Source organism: Enoplosus armatus, chromosome 19 (assembly GCF_043641665.1).
Source record: "Enoplosus armatus isolate fEnoArm2 chromosome 19, fEnoArm2.hap1, whole genome shotgun sequence".
NCBI lineage: Eukaryota > Metazoa > Chordata > Actinopteri > Centrarchiformes > Enoplosidae > Enoplosus > Enoplosus armatus.
In genome coordinates this window covers 9,862,062-9,884,897 of record NC_092198.1, presented here as the reverse complement: position 1 = coordinate 9,884,897, position 22,836 = coordinate 9,862,062, and the positions used below count along the sequence as shown (strand labels likewise).

General features: G+C 40.1%; 1 protein-coding gene across 2 annotated transcripts in view; it reads right to left on the bottom strand.

Moving 5' to 3' along the window:
* Positions 1–4,998: 4,998 nt before the first annotated feature.
* Positions 4,999–22,836, bottom strand: part of nkain2 (sodium/potassium transporting ATPase interacting 2) — a 62,314-nt gene continuing 44,476 nt past the window's right edge. Inside the window, exons 4-6 of one of the 2 annotated variants that reach the window (XM_070925810.1) lie at positions 19,679–19,879; positions 10,007–10,067; positions 4,999–5,084 (exon numbers count right to left, since the gene is read on the bottom strand). In XM_070925810.1, the coding sequence (XP_070781911.1) occupies positions 4,999–5,084; positions 10,007–10,067; positions 19,679–19,879 (348 nt within the window). The remainder of the gene's footprint in view (positions 5,085–10,006; positions 10,068–19,678; positions 19,880–22,836) is intronic. The other variant, XM_070925811.1, reaches the window with a different exon arrangement.

Below are 22,836 nucleotides of genomic sequence, written 5' to 3'. Positions count from 1 at the left end.
ACATTTGGTCCAGTGATTGCAACACAAATGCAACATGTTTAGTCACGTTTCCAGAAGGAATCAGTTGATTTTTCTGAGCAGAATAAAAGAGAAAACCTGCTGGCCCGCCTGGAATGCAAATGTTAATTTTTTTGATTTCCTCACTATTTTTCTTACATGGGAACCCAAGAAAAGTGAACCTGAGACCCATTATTTTTGGTCCCAGTCAGCGGCTTTCAGAAACCAGGCTCTACAGATGTCCATGTGGTGATATAGTTGGCACTTTCAACATTAAAATTCGAGTAGTGAGGTGACGAGCTGGAGCTGCTAAGTCTCTGGCATCTCTCTCGTATAATGTTTGTCCTCGTTAGCCTGCAGGCGAAGATTCAGCCTCTGTTGTCTCATTCTTCCTTTCTCAACCTTTGTCATCAACCAACAGTTTGCAAATGCAATATATCAATCAAAACAATAAATAATTAATCAAATAATCTAACTTAGATGCCTCTCTGCCTCATGTGATGATGACAGCCATTTTCAGCTTTTTTTGCCCAATTTTTTACGTTACAAAAACGCCAATCCACAACAATTCAGGCCACTCTGACTGTGACTGTCATCTCTGTAAAGGGTGTGTCTTTTCTCTACATGTAAGCTTTGCCTGTGGATGATTTTGGCTGTTTTTGAATTATTTATGTTATTACGAAGAGGTGGATGGTGCAGATTAGGTCGATCGGGCACTTGATCTGGCCTCTAGCTTTTTTCACAATTCAGAAAAAAGGGAAAGATTTGCCTTCTGAAAGAGATGGATGAGTGACAACTGAGTGGCACTGAGAGCCTGGTGTCTACGAAAGGGAAACTGTTGACTGACCTCAATCCCTCATCTGTGGTTGTTTTCTTTGTCATGTTCGGTCTCTATCTACCTATACAGGTCTGTCTTGGATGGAAGACAAAATATTAAGACAGTAAGAGACCAAAAAGACACATCTGGAACAACTGTCCGCTTGTTTTAATATGGCAGAAAACATCCCATGGCATTTAGGATGCTGCAGCTGTCTGTCTCCCAGGCTGCCCGTCTATCTACCTGTTGCATCTGTCTGTCAGGTGTTCAGTCTTTCTGTCCGGCAGACTGAATTTCCATTGTAAACATTAAGATTCACATTAGTAGTAAAAAAGTTAAATGGTAGTACATCTTATGTGTATGTGTGTGCATGCATGTGTGAATTCACATGTGCATTACTTAATGCCTGTGTGTATGTGTGTGTGTGTGTGTGTGTGTGTGTGTGTGTGTGAATGTGTCTGTTTCCTGTACACATGCGCATATGACATGAAAGAATGTAAATCTACACATCACACTGTTATTTAACATTCAACGTTTTTTGGGGTGAAACAAAAGAATAAAATGTGTCCTCATGCTTGAGTCCAGCCCATGACTTGTATCAAGCGTCTTTCTATGCCGCAACAAGAGCCCAAATGCCCCAGAAAGAAACCTAAGAAAAAAAGATGTCTGACATTCCTGTATCGGCCGTCTCGTTAGTAGATGCTTGGTCAGTTTCATTGGGTAGTCCAGTGTACAAAGAGCAGAGGCTCTATTGTGTACATGAGGATGTGTCTCTGGGTTTTATTTAACTCTTTGGTCAGGCAAATCTGCACTTGAGAGCTGTTAGACACCACAACATTTGTGTTCTCTGAAGCCTGAAGAAACGCGTCAGTAATTCTCCAATGAGTCGTGGCCTCTTTACATCCCTTTGATTTCTTTCACAATGCAGATATCCAACAGTACAAGAGGAAGCAAGTCATTGGCTCCTGATTGCGTCCCTCATAAACCAAAAAAAAGCAGTTGTTACCGGAGCTGCCTGTACTGGTGTGGCACACATGTCCTGCAGTCGCAGTGTTCAACCACACGAGGGCAGTGTTTCATCAGGAACAGACCTAACTCCATTAAAAACAGCAGACAGGCAGCTAAGGGAGGAAATCTGACCAAGTACTGGGGGGATTTGTAGGTTGAGATGCAGAATATCTTAGTGTCTTCTGTATCCTGTCTACTTGTCTGTGTCTTGGTTGTTGTTTTTTAAAAGACAGTTGGAGTAGTAAAAGCAGGATGTTAAGCAGTGGTGATTGGTAAGGCAGCGCTCCTGGAGTAGCACCTGAATTTACTTTGACCTGTGTGAAGAGGAGAGGAGAGGGTTATACAAAATAATGACTGAATCCCTTTTATTGCTGTATAGATTAAAAGGTAAATGTTTATGTGAACCTCTTAAACTGCCACTGGTAAGTCATGAATAGAAGTCATGTTGAGCAGCAGAATGGCCTCAGAATAACCACATAAACAACATACAGTATAAGTGACTTCGTACCACTGTACACTGTGGAAAAAAGAGTTTTATGTAACTTTAAAGCTACTTGAGAATTTTGAGGTATAATTGAGAACAGTAAAGATTAAGAGGTGCTTAGCGGTGCGTGTGCTCAGTATCGTCCTTGACAAAGTGATTCCCTCTGGCAAATGAGCCGAACAACATAATGTTGTTTGATGAGGACATCAGAAGTACTTGTCCTGTGAATTTTATAAAACATAATAACACTAAAGAGACAGCTTAACAACCATGTGGGTATACCGGCTACACTTTCCCCCAAATATTAAGAACAAAATGACCTCCCAAAAAACTAACGAGGAAAAGCAAGAAAAAAGGCTAACTAATGTGTTTGGCAGCCAAAGCAATCTATATAATTGTTGACACAGTGTAAATGATAGTGATTTAAAGGGAGACTATGTAACCTGTGAGAGAAGAAATAACACATTCTTCTTACATATAAAAAGCTAAATTTATAAGCAATAAAACGCACTCTTATGGTGGCTAATGTTAGCAAACTTAAGCTAAATATTGCTGTATAACGCACATTACTGAGTTAGTTTCACAGACTTCCCCACTTGTGCTACTTTTAAAATAGCTTAGCATTTTAGTTAAATGCTAAAGATAAGTAGTAATAGTAGTTGTTATAGTTTGGCATTTAGCATTGTTCTATCAATGTCACTTGCAGCTGCTGTTTAGAATAAAGTTGCATATCTTCTCTCTAAGGGACCTATTAGCACAGCTCTAACATATCTTTCCTAAATACGCTTCATAGATGAAACTTGCTATTGCACCGATACCAATCTACCGCTAATTTCAGTATCCTAGATTCCTAAAGAAATGTTTTTACTATTTTTTTATATTGACATTTATTTTTCCTGGTATAATTTGTCTTGTGCTTTGAACAAAACTAACCAGCTACAACTGCAACCAAGAGAACCAAATTGTGAGGTTGTAACAACAGATGCAGAAATAAAACATTTTTTTTTTTTTATTTAGTTTACAATGTGTTTGGGATTACGCTAAACTCTCTTAATTCTCATTTGAATGCACACCGAGAAACACATGCTTTTGGAGGTCAACAATAAGTTGATCTAAGAGGTGTTTTTCTTTGCAAAGTGCATTTTTCTACAAAATTCTGGAGGTGGTAATTGTTGTTATGTGTGTGTGTGTGTGTGTATGTGTGTGTGTGTGTGTGTGGTTGGGTGTGTGTCTTGTAAGGAAGAGAGAGATTTCCGTTGGGACGGTACAGCTGATGCTTTTTTATTGGTCCCTCTGGCCAGAGCCAATAAACACCAAAGTGAAGGGACAACAGCTGGGGAACAATGATAGCATATTGATGATGTTTGTGTAAGTGTGTGTGCATATACGTGTGTGTGTTTGGCTATATATGTGTGTGTACAAGCACAAGATGTCTATCAGCACATTTACTTGTGTCTAGATGTTTGTGTGTACAGTATGCAGTGTTTCAGTGTGTGCGCTTGTCTATGTGTGAGTGCCTGCACCTGTGTATGTGCATACATATGTGTATTCATGCTGCTGGGTGAGAGTGTGTGTTTGCAGCCATTATCTTGGTGGTCGATGATTTATGATCTGTGTTATGACTTCCACAAGGGACATATAAAACTACAGAATGGCCCTTTATTGCCTTTTCTTCTTTGTTTAGTCCTGCGTTTCATCCATCACTCTGTGTTTCTCTCTCTCTCTATATCTATCTATCTATCTATTAGTCTCTCGCCCATCTTGATCTCAATTTCTCTTTCTCCATCTCTCTCTTTGTCCGTCTGTGTCTCTCTCTAATTCGCTCTGGCTCTTTCTCTCTAATAAAAACAGCTATTGATCACCTGTCTGCTGCACATCAGCGGAATCACCATTATTTCGTATCGTTGTTTGTTACAGTGGTGTAGCTTTTACTGTATTGCTTTGGCGCTTTCCACTGGACGAAGTGAGACAGTGAGATTGATGCAGGGCTGTCTAAGCCTGCACTCAGACTCATTTTGTGTTATCATATTGGCTCTCCGGACTAAGAATAGCTGACGGTCTCCATGAAACTGGAATCTATGGTTTGAGTCTCAGGAAATCACCATATAAACTAGAATCTAGCCTGCAAAGATACAAAATAAAGCTTCCAAAACAACAAAACCTATTTCATAACAAAACAATAATACTCAGGAGGATGCCCTTTTCAGTCTATGTGGGTAAAATAGCTAATTATAAAACACAGCTTCAGCAAGAATTACATCAAGGATACAATGGCTTTCATCACATACCCCACCTTTATTTGCCACGTGTGAGTGGAGTGATGAAACAGTGATAACTGATGAGACCTTGGGCTGATAAATGATAAGCCCTTATGCTGATGCAGCGAGAATGGGCTTATATCACCCTCACTGCAGAACTCAAGATATCAAACACAGACGAAAATGAGTCCCTAAATGCGGTACGCTGTTGATGGTGGGGTTGAATTGAATAAGGCGAGATGAGTGTATTTCCTGTTGGTGTTAGAAAGGTTAAAGGCAGTTAGGAATGAAAACTAGATTTCTGACAACCATTAAGCACAATAAACGCAGTTTTATCCTCATCTTTAAGACAAATGTTGTGGGTGTGTGATAAAAACATCATTAAAGTATTTCCACAAGGCATCTGTAGATAACTGGACAGAGTATAACTATACTTACATGTACATGGGCTGTAGTTGAAGGTGGGAGGTCTTTTGAGGCCCCTGGTAACCATACGAGTCGAACCCTCCTATAAAATCAACTGCACAAAAACAACATCAATTAGAAAAAGCGTATGCCATTGTGGTCAACTGGGAACCTCCCACCACAGATAACTCATTCCATTAGGCCTCCTACACCTACAGAGGTCTCAACAGCACATTTTGTACCAGAACCACCACCTCTATCGCTGCTGCTCTTAGAGCTAATCAGGGTTGAAGGCATAAAACAGCTTCGAGTGAAAAATTTGGCCTCAACTGTATGAAAATCCAGTGATGCAAATCAAATTCTATTTTTAGGATGGCGACTACGACTTATGCAGCGATATATTTATGCCTTGAGAATACTCTTAACTCCTAAATTATCTAGGATAGCTCCACAGATTCCCGGGCTGAGGAGCTGCCAGCAGGTGGTTGCTTTCCTCAGACGCAGGCAGAGAGCCTGGACTTTTGAAGAGAGGAAGCCATGATATTTTTTTACTTTGATGTTGTAGAGCTCATAAAAGGGTACTTCCTTGCCTTGATCAGCAGCATGCTTTCTTATTTATTCAGTGAGATTTCATAACATCAAGTACAATGTGGAATTTGGCTGTCACTGCAGAGATGAAAGTAGCTATAAGTATACCTTAAGCCTGAAATAAGCAGGGATATAAGTATAAACATCATGTGGAAGCCAACACCAAACACAGGCAAATATGATTTCCAACAAATGCACTGATTACACTGATCAGTTTGTGTATGCCTTAAAAAACACCATACATGAATATGCATGGAGCTCTTATGTGTTTTATATTTACATCTCATGATGATGAGTATAATGAATATAATGCTGTACCGCTCCTTGTAAAGGAATAGTTTGACATTTTGAGAAATACATTTATTTGCTTTTTTGCCGTGAATTAGATGAGAAGATTGATACCACTCTCATATCTAGATAGGGAGTAACAGTTAGCCTGGCTCTGTCCAAACATAAGAAACACGCCTATGCACTCTAATTAACACATTATATTGACTTTGTTTCATTCTTACAAAAAACAAAATGTAAAACAAATGTGTTGTTTTTACATTTTGTTTTTTGTACAGATTAAACAAATCAAAGCCATCAAATTTAGAGGTGCTAGTAGGCTGATTTTAACTTTGAACAGAGCCAGGCTAGCTGTTTCCCCCTGTCTTTATGTTAAGCTAAGCTAACCAGCTGCAGGCTTAGTGTCAATGGACAGAAATGAGAATGGTATATAACAAAATGCATAACTACTATAAATGATTTACAAAAAACCATTAGACTGAAGAAACATTTCATCAATGTATAAATGTATTAGCATGAAAATGATTTGTCGTGTTTTAACATGGTGTCAGAGTTTTTAAGAGCCATTGAACTCTATATACAAGTCATGACATCTTAGCTGTGAGTTTTCACACTTCTCCCATAATTCTCTTAATGCATCCATGTGAAATTTTGATTCCCCCACACAACGAGACAACAGATGATCTTCTTTGTCTATCAGCAGTTTTTCTGGGCCGTTCCAGAGCAGTGATATTCTATGATCATTCGGCTCATTAGGGTTGTTCCATCAGACAATGCAGAGCCATTGCCTGTGCTTGATGCACTCCTTCTTTGTGTGGATCCTTTTGTGGAAGAATGGCCTGGTGTGAACGGTAAGGGTTTCCTGCTGATTCATGCTGCAGTCAAATAGTCTCAGCAGAGCTTGTGCCATGCTCGACCCTTTGAACACGAGAGGAAATGGAGCCCCTAACCTTGTCAGTGTGCTGCCTATCAAAGTGTAGCGGCCCAATTTAAAAATTCAGATATGTTATTCATAAGGCCCGGCTTTGTCCAATGAGCATGTAAGAACATGAACAATTCTCTCCAGAAGCCAGAAACTGTAGTCTGATCTGTGTACATTTTACAAGACAACAGCAGCAAATAGATTTCCTGTTTTTTTATGGTTAAATTATTTAAAATGATTGTGGTATTTTTCAGTTGTGAATATCCACTATTGACTGAAGTGTCCTCAACGCTTCCACTTACACAAAGACTGATCATGGAAAGATTGCAGTCTTAGGGTTTGTGTGCATATCTGTATGCGTGTTGTTCCTGTTTGTATGTTTGATGAGAATCTGTCTGACACATTCGAGTAGCTGTGAGACCGATAAGACTGACTATGATGATTAATCTCACAAACACACACACACCTACACATATACTCACTCACACATGCACAGAATAATTATCAGAGTAATTAGCTTCCGCAGCAACTCAAAATCTTCATAGGTCCTCAGTGAGTATTAGCATCTTCACCCAAGGCACATTTCCCAACAAAGCTCCCTGATTATTGTTTAGTCTCCCAGACTGCATTTTCACACAGTGCTTTCCACAGCTATGCTCTTAAGGCTCGTCAACATGAAGATTACAATGAATCCCCAAATTATTCTGGAGAACATTATCTTTTTGTCACATGAAAATGATGCATGTGGCATAAGGCTGCCATATATATTCATCAAGCCTAAATAGTGACCTGAAACCTCAATTTGAATCCTGATTCCTTCTGATAACATTTGTCCCTTGAGAAGAGGTGTGAAAATCCCTCATATGGCCTACAGTATCATTGCTCATTTATGTGCAGTTTCCATGTTATCTAGATGTACATGTCCTTGTTTCCTCCCGCAGTCCAAATACATGAGATTTGGGTGAACTGGAAGCTCTAAATTGCCCGTAGGTGTGAATGTGAGTGTGAATGTGTTTGTCTACATGTGTTAGCTCTGTGATAGATGGCTACCTGTCCAGGGTGTACCCTGCCTCTTGCCCAATGCATGCTATGCTCCAGCCTCCCACCACTTTTCACAACATAAGCGGCTCACAAAATGGATGAATAGATGGTTAGCTGATGATGCATAGCACTGACATTGACAATGACACTAGATATTCCTGACAAAATAAGAAACAGTCAAAGTTAAAGTTTGCGAAAAAAAACCCACTCAGCTAACAGCCACGCAACTGTTGCTTAAGTCTGATTGGTGCATGGAAATATTGTACCTTTTCCAAACTGAACCCTGACCACTTCAAACCAGTGAGAAAAATACCCAAATCTCTCATGTGAAGCAGCCAAAACTGCTGTAACGTTGACAGAAAATAGCCTGATTGTGTAGGAATCCATCAGTCATAGTAAGAAGCTGATTGAGAAAATAGGTTTTCATGGCCTAAATAAGAAATGAATTGATAATGAGTATAATTTTTAGTTGTTGCAGTGAAAAGAATGGTTTAAGAACTAAGAACATGAACTCTGGATACACAGCATGTTCCTCTAGCTCTATCCCATCTGAAATTGCTGTCAAGTTCCAACAAACTCTCTCTGTTGGTGCAAAACAAGCAGGAACGCACAGCATCGAGAGCCAAGGGCCAAAATACAACAGTTAAGCAAAGGCCAAATAATAACTGTTAGACATTAATTATTCAGACTTGGAACAAGTGGCATTTTAGGTTTCCTGTCATCACAAAGCTTATTAAAATGCAGTGTTGAAACATTCTCATCTCAAAATAACCCCTGAAACTCAATTATACTCCATAAAAGTGGGATAAACACAGTGTTACATCACTCTAAACTGTTCTTTCACTATAACAATGCGTTGATTTAATATTTATCTGTGACCTCATTGAACAAAGAGGTGGTTTTGTCACATTAAGAGCCTTTAGAAACAGAAGCAGGTCTTGTATCCGGTGCTGACCCACCATTTTATAAAAAATATAAATCACCCCCCTCGTCAATCTCAATTTCACAATCTGCTTTGGGCAGGAATGAAAGCAGGAACTCTCAGAGCAAACTATTTCCACTAATCCAGTACTCCATTTATTACCTATCAATATTTATGTGTTAGCAAATAGCATCCTCAATTCAGTGTTGAATAAGACATGCTTGGGTATTGATCGTCCTACAGAATGGCTGCATCTCCTTTGTAATAACTAAACTGATGGCTTCAGGTAAATGGGCTCATTCAAGTTAATGCTCACAGACACGCTGCATTCAAAACACAACAATCACAGAATTAACTTGTTGATTTGCCTCCTTTTCCACATCTGTTACTGCTATCACACTTCAAAATGCTTACTAAGTGGTAGTCGCCTTTTACTGTAGAAGTTGCACACTTCCCAATCAACATGGTTGTATTGATGAATTGATGTACTGATAAAAGACTGAATAAAGATAAATGATGTATGAATGGATGAGAGAACATCTTTTGGCTGGTCCTTCCCTCCTCTTCCTCTTCAATTTTCCCTGTGACTGTTGCCTGGTGATGGTGGTTGAAAGTGGTAAATATGTGGGAGAGACGTATGAATGAAAAGACAATTTCGATCTTGCATGAATCCACCTATCTCTCCTCGTCCTTCACACTCTCTCCGTCGTCTCTTTCTCAGGGGGTTATAGCTAATGAATAAGCGGCTGGCTGCAAAAGCTGGAGGCTACAGGTTTCACTTTGAATTCTGTGTACGGGTCAGTAAAGGCCCTCCAAGATGGCTATATTCAAAACTGCTGCTTTGTATCTAAAGAGGGAATGGAGAGAAAACAGAGGAACAGATTGAATTTACTTAAGTTTGACTTGATTTCTGAACTCCAGCCAGCCACATAAACTTACCTACGTTACCAAATATATTCCAAATTGACAGTTTGCTAAACTGGACAGCCATATTCCAATAACAGCTTAGCAACCATAACTAAGCATGGCAGGTCTGTCAAGCTTTGGAGTTCTACACATGTTGAAGCGGTGTGTTCATGGGGCTGTAGTGAGAGCGATACATGACATTTAAAGAGTAAGGAGGGTGGTGCATTTTCTTGACCTTTCCAAAACCACGAGTAAAAGTGTAAGGTATGGATTAAGTGTGTTTATTTGCTCTAACGTATATTTTTTTAAGGCTTTTTGGGTCTGTAAAATGTAAGTGTGTGTACATGCATGTGTGTGATTTTGTACTTACAGCTATCCTCTTCTTCTGAAATGAGCTTGACCACATAGCAGGCATAGATAAACCCCATCAACTAGAGACAAAGAGAGCAGCAGAGACAGAGGAGGGGTTATTCTTTTGTGTAAGACAGACAGACAGACAGACAGACAGACAGATAGGAAATAGAGAAAGCATGGACATTGAACAAATTGTTGGAACAGATAGAGAAAACAGGTGTTGGTGTAAGTGGAGCAGAACAGCACTGTGGTGTTTTGCTCCAAAATAGAGCACTTGAATCAATGGACACACACACACACACACACTCTCTCTCTCTCTCTCTCTCTCTCTCTCTCTCTCTCTCTCACACACACACACACACACACTGAATGTCAGGCATCTTCAATGACAAACACAAGGTTAGCCTAAAGTTTAATGCTTTCAGGGCTGTACTGACACTGTTTTAATACACATCTTCAAATCTTACAACTATGAAAAAAAAAAAATTGTCCCAACTGTGTCTCCATTATGGTGCTGAGGGTTAACATTAGTGAGATTGCGATCACTGATCACCTCCCTCTGTTGCTTTAGTATTCCGATGTCGAAGTAGATAGGTCCCTATTTGTAGCTATCGTCACAATGAAAACCTCACACCACCACCCACTCTGACAGGTCTTTGTTGTGTAGCTGAACGCAGAGGTGTACCTCACATTGTTCCCCCTCATGGTCTCACCTCCGTTTGAAGCCATTCAAAAACCTGAAAACAATAAATGGCTGCAGATTGAACTATCAAAACGGGGGTACGGTGCTGTGTTTTTGTGTGCTGTGATTGTTACCAAAAACAGATAAGCATCGTGTGTGTGTGTGTGTGTGTGTGTGTGTGTGTGCAGTGTTTAGACAGCGATATAGCAGTCCACACCAGCAGAACACCTTTGCTCTCTGATCTGCTCTCTCATTGGCTGTCTGTTTCCAAGGCGACCTGCAGGAGGTGGCTGATTGGAGCAAAGACGCAGGAAGGTGCGCTCAATGTAAGGTCGGCTTTTTAGTGACCTTATTACCCCGCAATGATGGAGGAGGAAAGAGAGATAGAGAGAGACAGAAATGTGCAAAGAGAGGAAGACACAGTGATGGAGCTGTATGTGTTATATGAGGCATTAAACTAACACATTACCTTGAATAAAGAGGCTTTATTGTTCAAATAAGGCTTTAAGTGTAGGAAAAATGACATTGACCTGGTTGGTATTCTATTGACTACATGGACACATGCCAGCACAAACACACACACACACACAAACAGCCATACACAAGCACGTCAACACACAGTGAGCTGCAAATGTGAGCAACTGCATTTGAGATTCAGTGTATATCTCAAGGTCTTGACCTCATTTAGTCTAAATAATGTTCAGTTCCCAAAGCACCTCTCTCCTCCCTCCTTTTCTCATACATCCTCCCTCTCTGAGTATTTCCTTCCTGCTTCCTGCTTCTCTTCCTCCACCATCGCTACCTCCTTCCTTTTCCCTCTCTTTTCTTTATTTCTCCTCTCTCCCCCTATTCTCTCCCTGTCTCCACTGTCCGGACAAGTACAATGAGTCATAGAAATATAGTGTTTTGCTCCGTGGGGGATGAATTTACTTAAAGCTAAGCCAAATACTGGAAGTAGACAACACTGCCAGTATCAGCATGGGGATCAACGGTGATGAGAAAATCTATTTGGATGTCATAGCAGGCTTTATGTATCAGAAATACTTTGAAAAACTACCACCGGTCAAAGATGCTGATAAACTTTATCTCAGTTGTCACTCCTTCTGACTGCAGTTTAGCAGAACACTTTTATTTTGAAAGGTTAAGATGACCCCAAACTATAGACTGCCACTCCAGCTGACATGATTTATTATTAGTATTCACTTAAAGGAGACTTTTAATGCTACAAAGTCAAGATGTTGTTTAAAAGGCTTTCAAGAGTTTAAGGAGTTTTCTGTCACATGCAGTGAAAGCTGAACCGGAGCCCGTTCTGTCTTCTGCAGGCTCATTGCCTCTGAAAATGACTTTCGGGTGCAGTTTTGTTAGTACCACTGAACAGAGTGCAGAGAGCTGTGCTGCCCCACAATAGAGAACACTTGATCAGCTGTGACAGAGTGCGTTTCTCCGCACATCAATATCCTGTTAATATTCTGGATGCTCAAGTATTCCGTTTTGGTGTTGCTGCATGTAAACATAATATCCTGTTTACAATAAATCTGATTAAATCTTCTCTCGGTGTGAAGAAACCCAAATAAGATAGCCGGGGTGCACCAATATTAGCTATGGGGCTGTGATGTGTATGCGCCTTATCTTGTTTATTGTTGGAGTTCTGGGTCTGAGTAGGTTTGGTGCCTGCAGTTATATTTGGTATATCTGGCACTTTGAGTTTTGCAGGTCTAAAAAGTTCTCCGAAAAATATTCTATATCTAAAGTACATAATAAAATCTCCTGGAACAGATGTTTATATGATGAAGATTACGATCAAAAACAAGTAGACAACCATCCACCATCCTCTCTTAGCCCACAGCGTTGTATTCAGATGACACTGACATTCTCCTTGAAGATAACTTTATTAACTTCTTTTCTAGTCAACAATATTTTACTCACAGTGACTCCTACATTGAAGCTCGCAGCTTGCAGATTATTATATTGCCACCAAGTGAAATGAGAAAGCAAATATGGAGAAGTGAAAGTTTCACAACGGACTATGTTCGGGAAGGAATTAAGCTGTGAGAATGAATTGATTACTTAAATATGAATATATATCATATGTAATATTCAGCTGTGAGCACACTTACATTTTCATCCTTTTCTAGTTTCAAACAATTTCTGAGGAAACGAATAATGAACAATTAATAATGTTGACTGTGACACAGTTTGTGTGTGTGAGATAAAAACAATGAGAGAAAAAAGTATTTTCACTTCTCCCCTGTCCCTTTTTGTTGTTGTAAACATTTCTTCCCTGAATTGCAGTGTCTGTCTGCATTTGGATGAACTGAATTAAAGAGCTGCTCCCAGGTCTCTCAGACAGACACTGGTTCCTTTTTCATTTTGTCTGTGGATTATGGTTACCTAGTTACGGCAGCAAAATTGAAGGATGTTCGGAGTGACAAGTGGCAGCACTTCAGCGTGGACAGGATCCCTGTCCTGATCAGCCTGACAAGCAATAACTTCTACAACTTCACCACTTCACCTCACAGAGACATGTACCTCACTCAGAGCAGAAAGCATTTTTATGGGGTTTTATGTGCACAGTGACACACAATCCCAGGAGGCAGGAGGACTGTCTTTAGCCCATTTCTTCAACATACTGTGCAGCAGGTGCTTGTTGCCATGGTAAACAATGTAGTTAGCTATGCAACAGCGAGTCAGCAAACCCTAGTGGCATTATTTTAAGGCTGGGGAGAGTAATGGTATGGGTAATAGACTTTCAAATATCTTGCCTCTCTACAATAGTTAACATTTTCCCCTTCAGAGCATGAACAGAATGTTCTGAACAAATGTTTGCAATGATAATGACAGCAATGTGGGCTTTCTGCACTGCAGAACACCCTCTAGTTTCACAATGTTCTCCCATTTTTTTTTTATCATCTTGATTTCAGCCTGTTAGCATGCTAACATTTGCTAATTAGCAGAAAATATAAAGTACAAGTGAGGCTGATGGGAATGGGAACAGTTTTGCAGGTATTTAGTCATAAACCAAAACACTGGACGGATTTAATTTTGACCTGATGATGGCACTACATGGAAAGTCAAGGGATCATTGGTGCATGTACCGAATGTTGTCGAGACATTTCATTCAAAACCAAATGTGAACCTCACTGTGGTGCTAGAAGAAGAGTCAGGGGATCACTGGTCTCGCATAACCAGACCTCTCTCCACACTTTGGAGAAAAGTCTGGCTCAACCTATTATCATTCTGAGATAGAGGAAAAAACGCTCTGGCTTGTTTTTATTAAGCCAATCACAAACGTCTTGGGCGGCCCAGGATGCAGCGAAGTTGCCCCGGCAAAACAGTAACACGCAGATAGTGGAAGGGGAGGAGAATGTCGTATGAAATAGTCAGCCAATGGCAGACTTATCCAACAGCATACATCCAGTGAGTCAGACTAGGGGATCACTAAAGTCAGCAGAATACATCATCAGGGGGCCATGAATGTGTGTACCAATTTCCATGGAAATCTCTCCCATAGTTGTTGAGATATTTCAGTCTGGACCAAAGTGGTGGACCGACCAACCAACCACAGGCAGATATTGCAATCCCTAGAACTGGCAGTGAAATGAGATCCTAATATACAATCGATATTTGTACTTTTACCTTGAATCAAATATAAATGAATGTAATAACTACACTGGGATTTGAAAAGTGCATTGTTTTTCCAAACCAGAGTAATGAGCACACAGTATCAGGATATTTGGACATCACTGGATTTATTACAGTGAATGCTTTATCATCAGTGCCCAAAATGATCAAGAATCGCATAAAGAGTAGGGCTACATTTGCCGTGTGGCAAGGAAATGCCATTAAACAAAAAGAGATAACTGAATCATCATTCTCTCCCACAATAATCAAGTCTCAAATGCTCCCTTAGCAGAGATGCTGATAACACCTGGAAGTTTTGAAAGGAGCTCGGGGAGAAATTAGTTGAATGTCAAACAGCTGATGTTTGATAAGGAAGGGAAAACCTTCAGTATGTGTTCTGAATAGCCTGAGACCAGAAAATTCAGGGGAAGCGTCATGGGAGGAGACCTTTCAGAAAAGCAAGGACAGATGCCATGGAAAAGGCAGTTATAGGTCAGTCACCCAATGATGCAGTTTGTCCTCCACCAAGGAGGAAGGTGAGGTTGCATTTTGCCAAAACAATCGCAGTGGAAAGTGCTGACGCCAGTGCATCATCTCTCTCAAGGTTTGTAAAACCTGAATCAGCTCACAGGTTGATGTACGACCAACATTTCAGAAGATCATGGCGTTATTTAGATCAATTATTCATTCTTTCCCATTTCCTGCGTCTTTACACCCACAACCTTCACACTGTTTATGAGGAATCTTAATTGTAGAGTTGTTGTCTGTCTGTGTGATAACCTCGCTTTGTGTTGGATACATTACTCTATCATGAAAATGTATTCATCTCAAATGAGAGGATCCATTACAGCTGCATCAGATAGATGTGATGAAGGTGTCACATTCATTGGATTAAATCTGTTTATGTGTTGAAGATGCTCATACGAATGCTTTGCTTTTTTTCCCCCCGATGCTCTTTGTAAATTATTTGTGATGAAAATATTTTGTCAGCTAGTCAAAGTTGCATTGAAAAATCATTGTTATACTACAATCAATAATTACATCTAATTGCTTCCATCAACATTTGTTTGATGCTCGTATGAAACTGCACACAATTTAGAGCAAAAACAAATGAATCACAAATTGAATAAAATCCAGTATCAACCTCGCTCACCCTCAAAGGATATATTCTTTTATCTGATGTCACAGCTCTTCAATGCAGCAATTTAGCAGCTGCCGCTTACCACCCCTTGTTGCTTTTCTTTAATTGATTCAGGAAGTTCTTACCTGCCTTCATTTGAAAAAAAAATGGAGGTTTAACTTATTCAGGAAATATGGGATTAGTGCTGCAGAGCACAGCGGTTGCCTTGGTTGACTGACATTCAATTCACATGCATTGTTCTTTCTCTTTCCTTTCTCTTCCCTGATCTTTGAATAACAGAGCTATGAAAGCCAATCTGGTCCCAGTGCTGCTTCCATGAATACAATTTGACCCTAACATGACATCATTGTCTGTGATCAACGACAACAATGTCGCATTCAATCCAGTCAATAAAAATAAAAATAAAAACAACACTTCATATGCTAATGACTCAATTTCTTTCCCCAATGATGAGCAAGGAAACCTACAGACAGTTATTTTCCTCTATACCTTTCATAACATTACAATATATAAACGATAATATGATTTCACATTTGTCCTTGTTTTTTTTTTTTTACATTGTTTCACAAGCAGTTATGAGTTTGAGTGTATATGTGAGACACATTATCACCAGTCTAATTTTTTATCTGTTTGATACTTTAGTTCATGACTTAATAGCTGAAAAACTACTGACATTCCCATCAGCCTTAGCTGTACTTTGTGTTTAGTACTAATTAACAAATGTTAGCCTGCTAACTTGCTAAACTAAGATGTTAAACATTATACCTGCTAAGCATTAGCATGTTAGCATTGCCAGTGTGCACATGTTAGCATGCTGACAATAGCATTTAGCTGAAGGCACCACTGTCCTTAAGTACAGCCTCACAGAGCTGCAGCATGGCTGTAGCCTCTAGGTCTTGCGGGGGCAGTGCCACTTGTTTGTTGCCTATTTGTAGTAGGCATATATCTGGTGAACACAAAATCTTCTGCAACGGAAAAGTTTACTTTGAAAGAGTGCAGGGTGAGCAAAGGGTCATGGCTATATTGCCTGTTGGTTGTTGGCGATTTTGACAGAATTAACTTAACAATTTGCATTTTACAACAGAAATATGTCAAGGATACGAGCCCATTTGGAGCAAAACATGTTTGACAATGGGTGTTGTTCAGTATTTGGTCTAAAGTGGTTGTAATTTGTGCACATCCTCTCACTAAACTGTTTCAGTGTTGGTAATAAGTGCAACATGCAAACAAGCAGCATAGTGAAAGATCATTTTCACCACATGTCATGGATCCATTACGTTTCATAGTCAAGGTTCAACTGTGTGCAGTGGAGGGCTGGGTGCATGCAGGTTGTCTTTCCAACAATAAAAATAACAGTAGGTGATTTCACTGATTAGTTCCTCCACTCTGGTTGAAGTTATGCTAATCACTGAAATTACCTGCAGGCATTCACTCTGGACCACTGAGCCAGCGGGAAGCCTCATCTTAGATGTTTTTTTGTTGTGAAATATCATTTAATTATCACTCTGCCTGTGCTATTAGCAGGTAGAATTAAGATTTTTTTTTTTTTAAAAACTGTAATCACAGAAAGAAGTCATACTTGTGCATTCCCCCACTGTGCTACAATCTGGCAGTGATGGCGTCAGCCTACATTTCACTGAGGACTCTCTGGACCTCCCTGGAGAAGCCCTATGCTCTGTTTCAGCACAGATCTTCATACTGTGCACAAAATTGTAAAGAAACCCCTATGTGTTTTCACAGTCAGGCAGCAAAGCAATCAGCTTGTAACATTACAAGTCAGTAAATGAGTTAACAATTCAACACATAATCCGTGAGAAATATAAAAACCATGGGACAACGCCTGAAGAAGCTGGGTGTGAAACACGTCATTTTCTTCCAAGATAAACTTTCTTATCTCATGTAGAAATAAAGAAAAACTTTACAAGGGTTGGTGTGAACCTGTAACTGTAATCCAGAGACAAAATCAGACAGTGAGCCAGTAAGACAGGCAAACCAGTCCATCATACACCCAACTGACCACCCAGCCAAACAAAAACATGCTCTGTTGACAGGTGAAATGCCTCAGTGGCTATTCCACCTTCCACATACTGTCCTGACATATCTTCATTTGAGATTTTCTTTATTTTTATGCCTCACCTGTCACAACTCTCCCTTTTCACACCTTTTTTTTCACTGCCAAGTATCAGTTAACCAGCCAGCTAACCAGTAAACACGCAGAGAACCGGTCAGTTTAGAGTCCAAACCAACCAAACCCTAACCCCTCACTTACTCAGCCGCTCCACGGGCTGAACGTATGTTATTAAGGACCCTGACAGTGTTTCCACCAATTACAGTAAACCAGCCAGCCAGTCAGCCAGTGAACCAGTCAGACAGTTGAGTGTGTGCTCATGGAGCATGACAGTGTTTCCACACACCAATTACAGCGAGACAGTGGTACAGCTGTGTGGTGGCTTGGCACTTAGCCACACTATAAGTACCACTATCGATTGACGGGGGAGTGCATGAGGAGAGTGGGGTGAGAGAGAGAGACAGTCATGCTAAATGAGAGAAGAAGATGCAGAGAAGTGGTAGACATACTGAAACTCCCAAACTCTTTCTCTCTCTCTGTTGGTGTAATGACGCATGCAGTCACATTAAGGCGTTGGTTTGTTTATTGCGTGTGCGTCTGCATTCATACGCGTGTGTGCGCTCCGAAAAAACCAGAGCCATAGTACAGAGGAGACTGGGATGAAAAGTGACAGGCCTCCCTCATTCCCGCTCTTTGTTTCTCTCTCTGCTGTCTCTTCTGATCCTGCTAATTATCGCAGTTTGACAGTGCAGGAGAGGAAGAAATACAGAGGGTGAGGCTAAAAGACAGGCAGAGGGAAACAGAGAGAAGGAAATCGTTTTTGCAACAATGAAACAAGACAGAGAGAGCAAGAGAGGGAGACACAAAACAAAAACTGAGATAAAGAGAGAGTCTCTAAAGCAGCTTATCCAGCCCATTCTATGTTAATGAGGGTATGACGTTATTAACTTAATGGAGCCTAGATGCTTTATTTTTCTCTAAAACAGATACCACAAAGTTGCACAATCACCCACAATTCCCTAACCCAGTGCAACAGAGAAAGACGTTGGCATGGTTGTAATACACTTTAGAATACATTAAACTTAATGTGCTACTGAGTGTAACTATATAGAACATCAAGTGAAAAATTGCATTCATTTCGAAGCACTGTGTCACACACACACACACAAACACACACACAAACATCACAAAAAGCACAGAATTGAACTACTGCATATGTACTTCTCTGAACACTTAACAGCTAATGCACTAAAATGTCATAATCTTAGAAAAACTAGAAGGAATAGTTCAGTATTTTGGGGGAAATTGTTTGCTTTCTTTCTGAGAGTGAACTCAGAATATCAATATCCCTATCCCTCTGTGCAATGTTATCACCTGATCCTACTGTTCACATCAGCTCTGTGGAGCGTTTTAGCATCTTTCAGCTCCTTGTTTTGTTGTTATGGATTGCAACTTTACTGTTTTGGTTCAGTCTCAACACTTTCATCAAGGTCGTTTCCAGCAGCAACAAGCAACAGCGACAAGGAGTGTGAATATTGGGCTTACATTTGTTGGTTGGCAATAAAAGAGACACTCCACCAACTTACTAATTTGTATTAAGTTTACTTATTTAACCAAACTAGCTTTAGCATGTTTTGAAATCCAAAGCTTGAGAGGCCTGCTGTGTGTTGCTACAGTTGCTCAGCGATGCTTGGACAGTCTCTGTTTTGAAGAGGTGAGTAGCTAATGGTTAATTTCCACTTTTTCATAATAGTCGTCGAATACAATAGTCTTTTAAACCCAGTATCTTTCACTCAGTACTGATTTGCAAACATTCTTCAGCTGTATTCACCAGCCATCATTGGACGAAGCCAAGCTAGCACCCAAGCCTGCCTGGCTAAACATGTCCCGACTCCAGCTACATTTAACTTACTGTCTCATGTCAGAAAGAAAGCAAATAAAGAGTATTTTGTAAAATGTTACACCATCTCTTTAAACTAAAATAACAAATATAAAGACAAATGTCCAGTTTCTACATATTTACTGTAGCATCCACTATGAGCGACGTCACTTCTATTAGTTAAAAGGCTATTTAAAGTCATAAGCCGAGATGTAACAGTGTGTATGGTACATGCAGGTACTCAAGTTTGAAATTGGATCGCATACCAGAAATTACTTATTTTGCTCAAGTACTTACAGCCAGGAGTATCTGCAGCGAGGAGTGAGCCACCTCTATGAACTGAAAATCCATCAGACAGCCAGATATAGATATATATCGGTGGTCCTCGGGTGCCCAGGAGGGAGGAGGGGTGATGGGTGTCACCCTGCACCCCGGGCCGTTCTCCATCCACCAGGAGCGATGCATGGACAGGTTGAACGTCAGGACAAGGTCAGAGTCCTGGCAAGAAAGAGTCAGAGAGAGAGAGACAGACAGAGAGAGTTGAATTACACTCTCAAACATAACACAGATCAGGAACAAGGCAGCAGAAGGCTGAATGTCAGGGCAGGTTTTAACCAAGTTTTAATTAAAACCAAACAGTTTGTCATATCGAGGTCTGAGAGACAGAGGAGAGCAGAGGGTTTGGCTCGAGCCAAAGATAGATCTCAGTTTTATATTTTGAATGATCTGGGATCACTCAGATTAGATCTGAATCATACACAGGCAGGGTTAGGATGAGGACAATAAGCGAGGGAGAGGGAACAATGACGGGAGGAGGCCAGAGAGAGAAGACGGAAGAGAGAGGAAAAAGGGAGAGGTTGAGAGAAGCTTGGGTTTGATTTGGTGCTTCTTCAGGCACCAAAAGCTCTTGTATGATGATTTCAGTCTAAAAGAGACAGAAGAGGCTTTGTGTTGTGGTGTCATGGGAGGGTCAGTGTTTTGCTTTTAGGCAACACAGTTATGATTTGCTCTTCTCCAAAACTATGGGTGCCATTAAAAATTGAGAGGCACATAAATGTGAATGTGGCAATATTACTGAGGGGCCAAACAAGCAACGTGGCTCCACAGGTAGCAACGTCGGTCAATCTACCACTTTAGTCCAGACTGAAATAACTCGACAAATACAAATACTGACTGTACCAGATATCCATAGTGCCCAACAGATAAGTCTTAACGATTTTGGTGATCTACTACTTACTATCCTGTGAAATATCTCAACATCTACAAGGTGGATTGGCACAAAACAATTGTTACATAGATTTATGGTCCCGGAGGATGAACCCAAATGACTTAAATCCCCTGACTTTTCCTCTAGCGCCACCATGATTGATTGATTGATTGGTGTTTGTTTTTAGAGCTAGCAAAATTAGCAAATGTTAGCACACTAACTTGCCAAAATAAGATGGGGACATGGTAAGCACTGCCAGCTAAACAAGCGTATGTTAACAATTTCATTATGAGCATGTTAGTATGCTGATACTAGCATTTAGCTAAAAGCACTGCGGCGTCTAAAGAAAGCCTCACAGAGCCACTAGCGGAGCTGTAGACTTTTATGTCTTGTTGTTCTACAGATATTGAGATATTTTCTTTTCTTTATTTGTTCAGCTTGTCCACCACAGTATGAAAAGTCCCATCACTGGCAGAGACAACTTCAAATTACAGCCAGAAGCTGCAAAGAATAGTACAACTGACAACGAGTAAATAAATAAACATTTTTCTGTCCCTTGTTGTTTCAGTTCTACTTCATAGCAACAGAGAAAGACCACATAGCAATGGCCTTTGCAGTTGCAATACAGGGTATCTGCTTTGGCTCCTCTTCAATTCTTTTAATGCTAAAAGCCTGAAAGACGCACAATAAATCTAGTTATGATAGTCGTCTTGGTTTAAATAATGCACATAATAATGACTACACTTAGCAAGGAGAGACATATATCATTCCACAGACAGCCATGCAAACCACACTGACACCCACAAACATACTAATACACATGCTCTTGGACTGCTTTGCCATGAGTGCAATAAAAAGCCTTAAAAGCACGCTGAAAGCAAAAATGATAATTTGCTAATTTTCCTTGTGGTGATATATTTTTTACCAAGATATATATATATATATATATATATATATATAAACTTTGATTTTATTGTATTTGTTGTATAAAAATCCAGTTACTAGAGAGTGTGCTGTCGGTGGTAATCTTGCTGTGTTATTGATATGGTAGAATTCCAACCATTAAATCTCCCTGATGAGGCAAAAAAAGTACGAGGATAAATAGTTGCATAAAGAAAGGAAAGCTCACAAATTGTCAACAGGAAACACTTTTTCCACCTGTAGCATTTAATGTGACTTCTTCTAGTGAACACAAATGGCAGATCTTTAAATAATCCAAATAAGAAGAGATTCAGTTCTTATATCAACATCTGAGTCAATGTCATCTGTTTCTACGCTGTATACTCCACTTTGTCTTTAACTTTACCTGTCCCACTTATCCTCCCTCCACATCCACACTTGACTCTGTCACCTCCCTCCATATCGCTCCTTCTCTTACTTAATTTTTTCTCATTTTTCTCTCATTTATACTGCAGTCTCTCTTTCCTCTCTCTCCCCATTTTCTCCCCTCTTTTTCTTCCTTGGCCTCTCACTATTTCAGCGTAATGAGTAAATGCCTCATTAGCGCAGAGCTCTGATTAATGCCATCTCCCCTTGTTGTGCTCTTCTTTTTAATGAGTAAAATCTCTCCAAATTTCTCTCTTGCACCCTCTCTGCCATCACTCTCTCTTTGTCTGCCTCTTACTGTCACCGCCTTGCTCCAAATCTTTCTCCATCTCTTTTTATATTTCTTTCCTTCCTTCACCTCTTCTCTTTCCTGCTCTTGTTGTCGTTCACCGCTCCCACTCTCTCTCTTTCTCACTGTTAAATGGGGTTAGGAGGGAGGGGGGGGCAATAATTATTTCAGTACAGTCTCTATCAGTGCTTTTCTGATGAGTCTCTCAAACAAACACACACACATAAACACAAAAGTAATTGTCAGTGAAAAGCTGAATTTGGCAAAATGTCATCGAGGCCAAGCAGGATGCACTGCTGCTAATTCTGCAGTATTTTCTCACTTCGTGAAGGCAGTGAAAAGGGACATAACGTGAACAATGTGCACACGCTTCACCAAGCTGTGATTTTGGCAAAATTTGTTGTGCTAACCACTTATGGAATATACGAACAAAATAAGCTGCAACTTCATTCAACTTGAGAAGAGACAAACCAGCATTAATTCATTTATATAACACTTTGTTGGAACACAGAGAGCAAGAGCTTAAGCAATAAATCTTAATATTTAGATTCAATATGTCTACTTTAAAGGAATCCTTTGACATGTTGGGAAATACACTTATTTGATGGGAAGATTGATACCAATCTCTGTGAA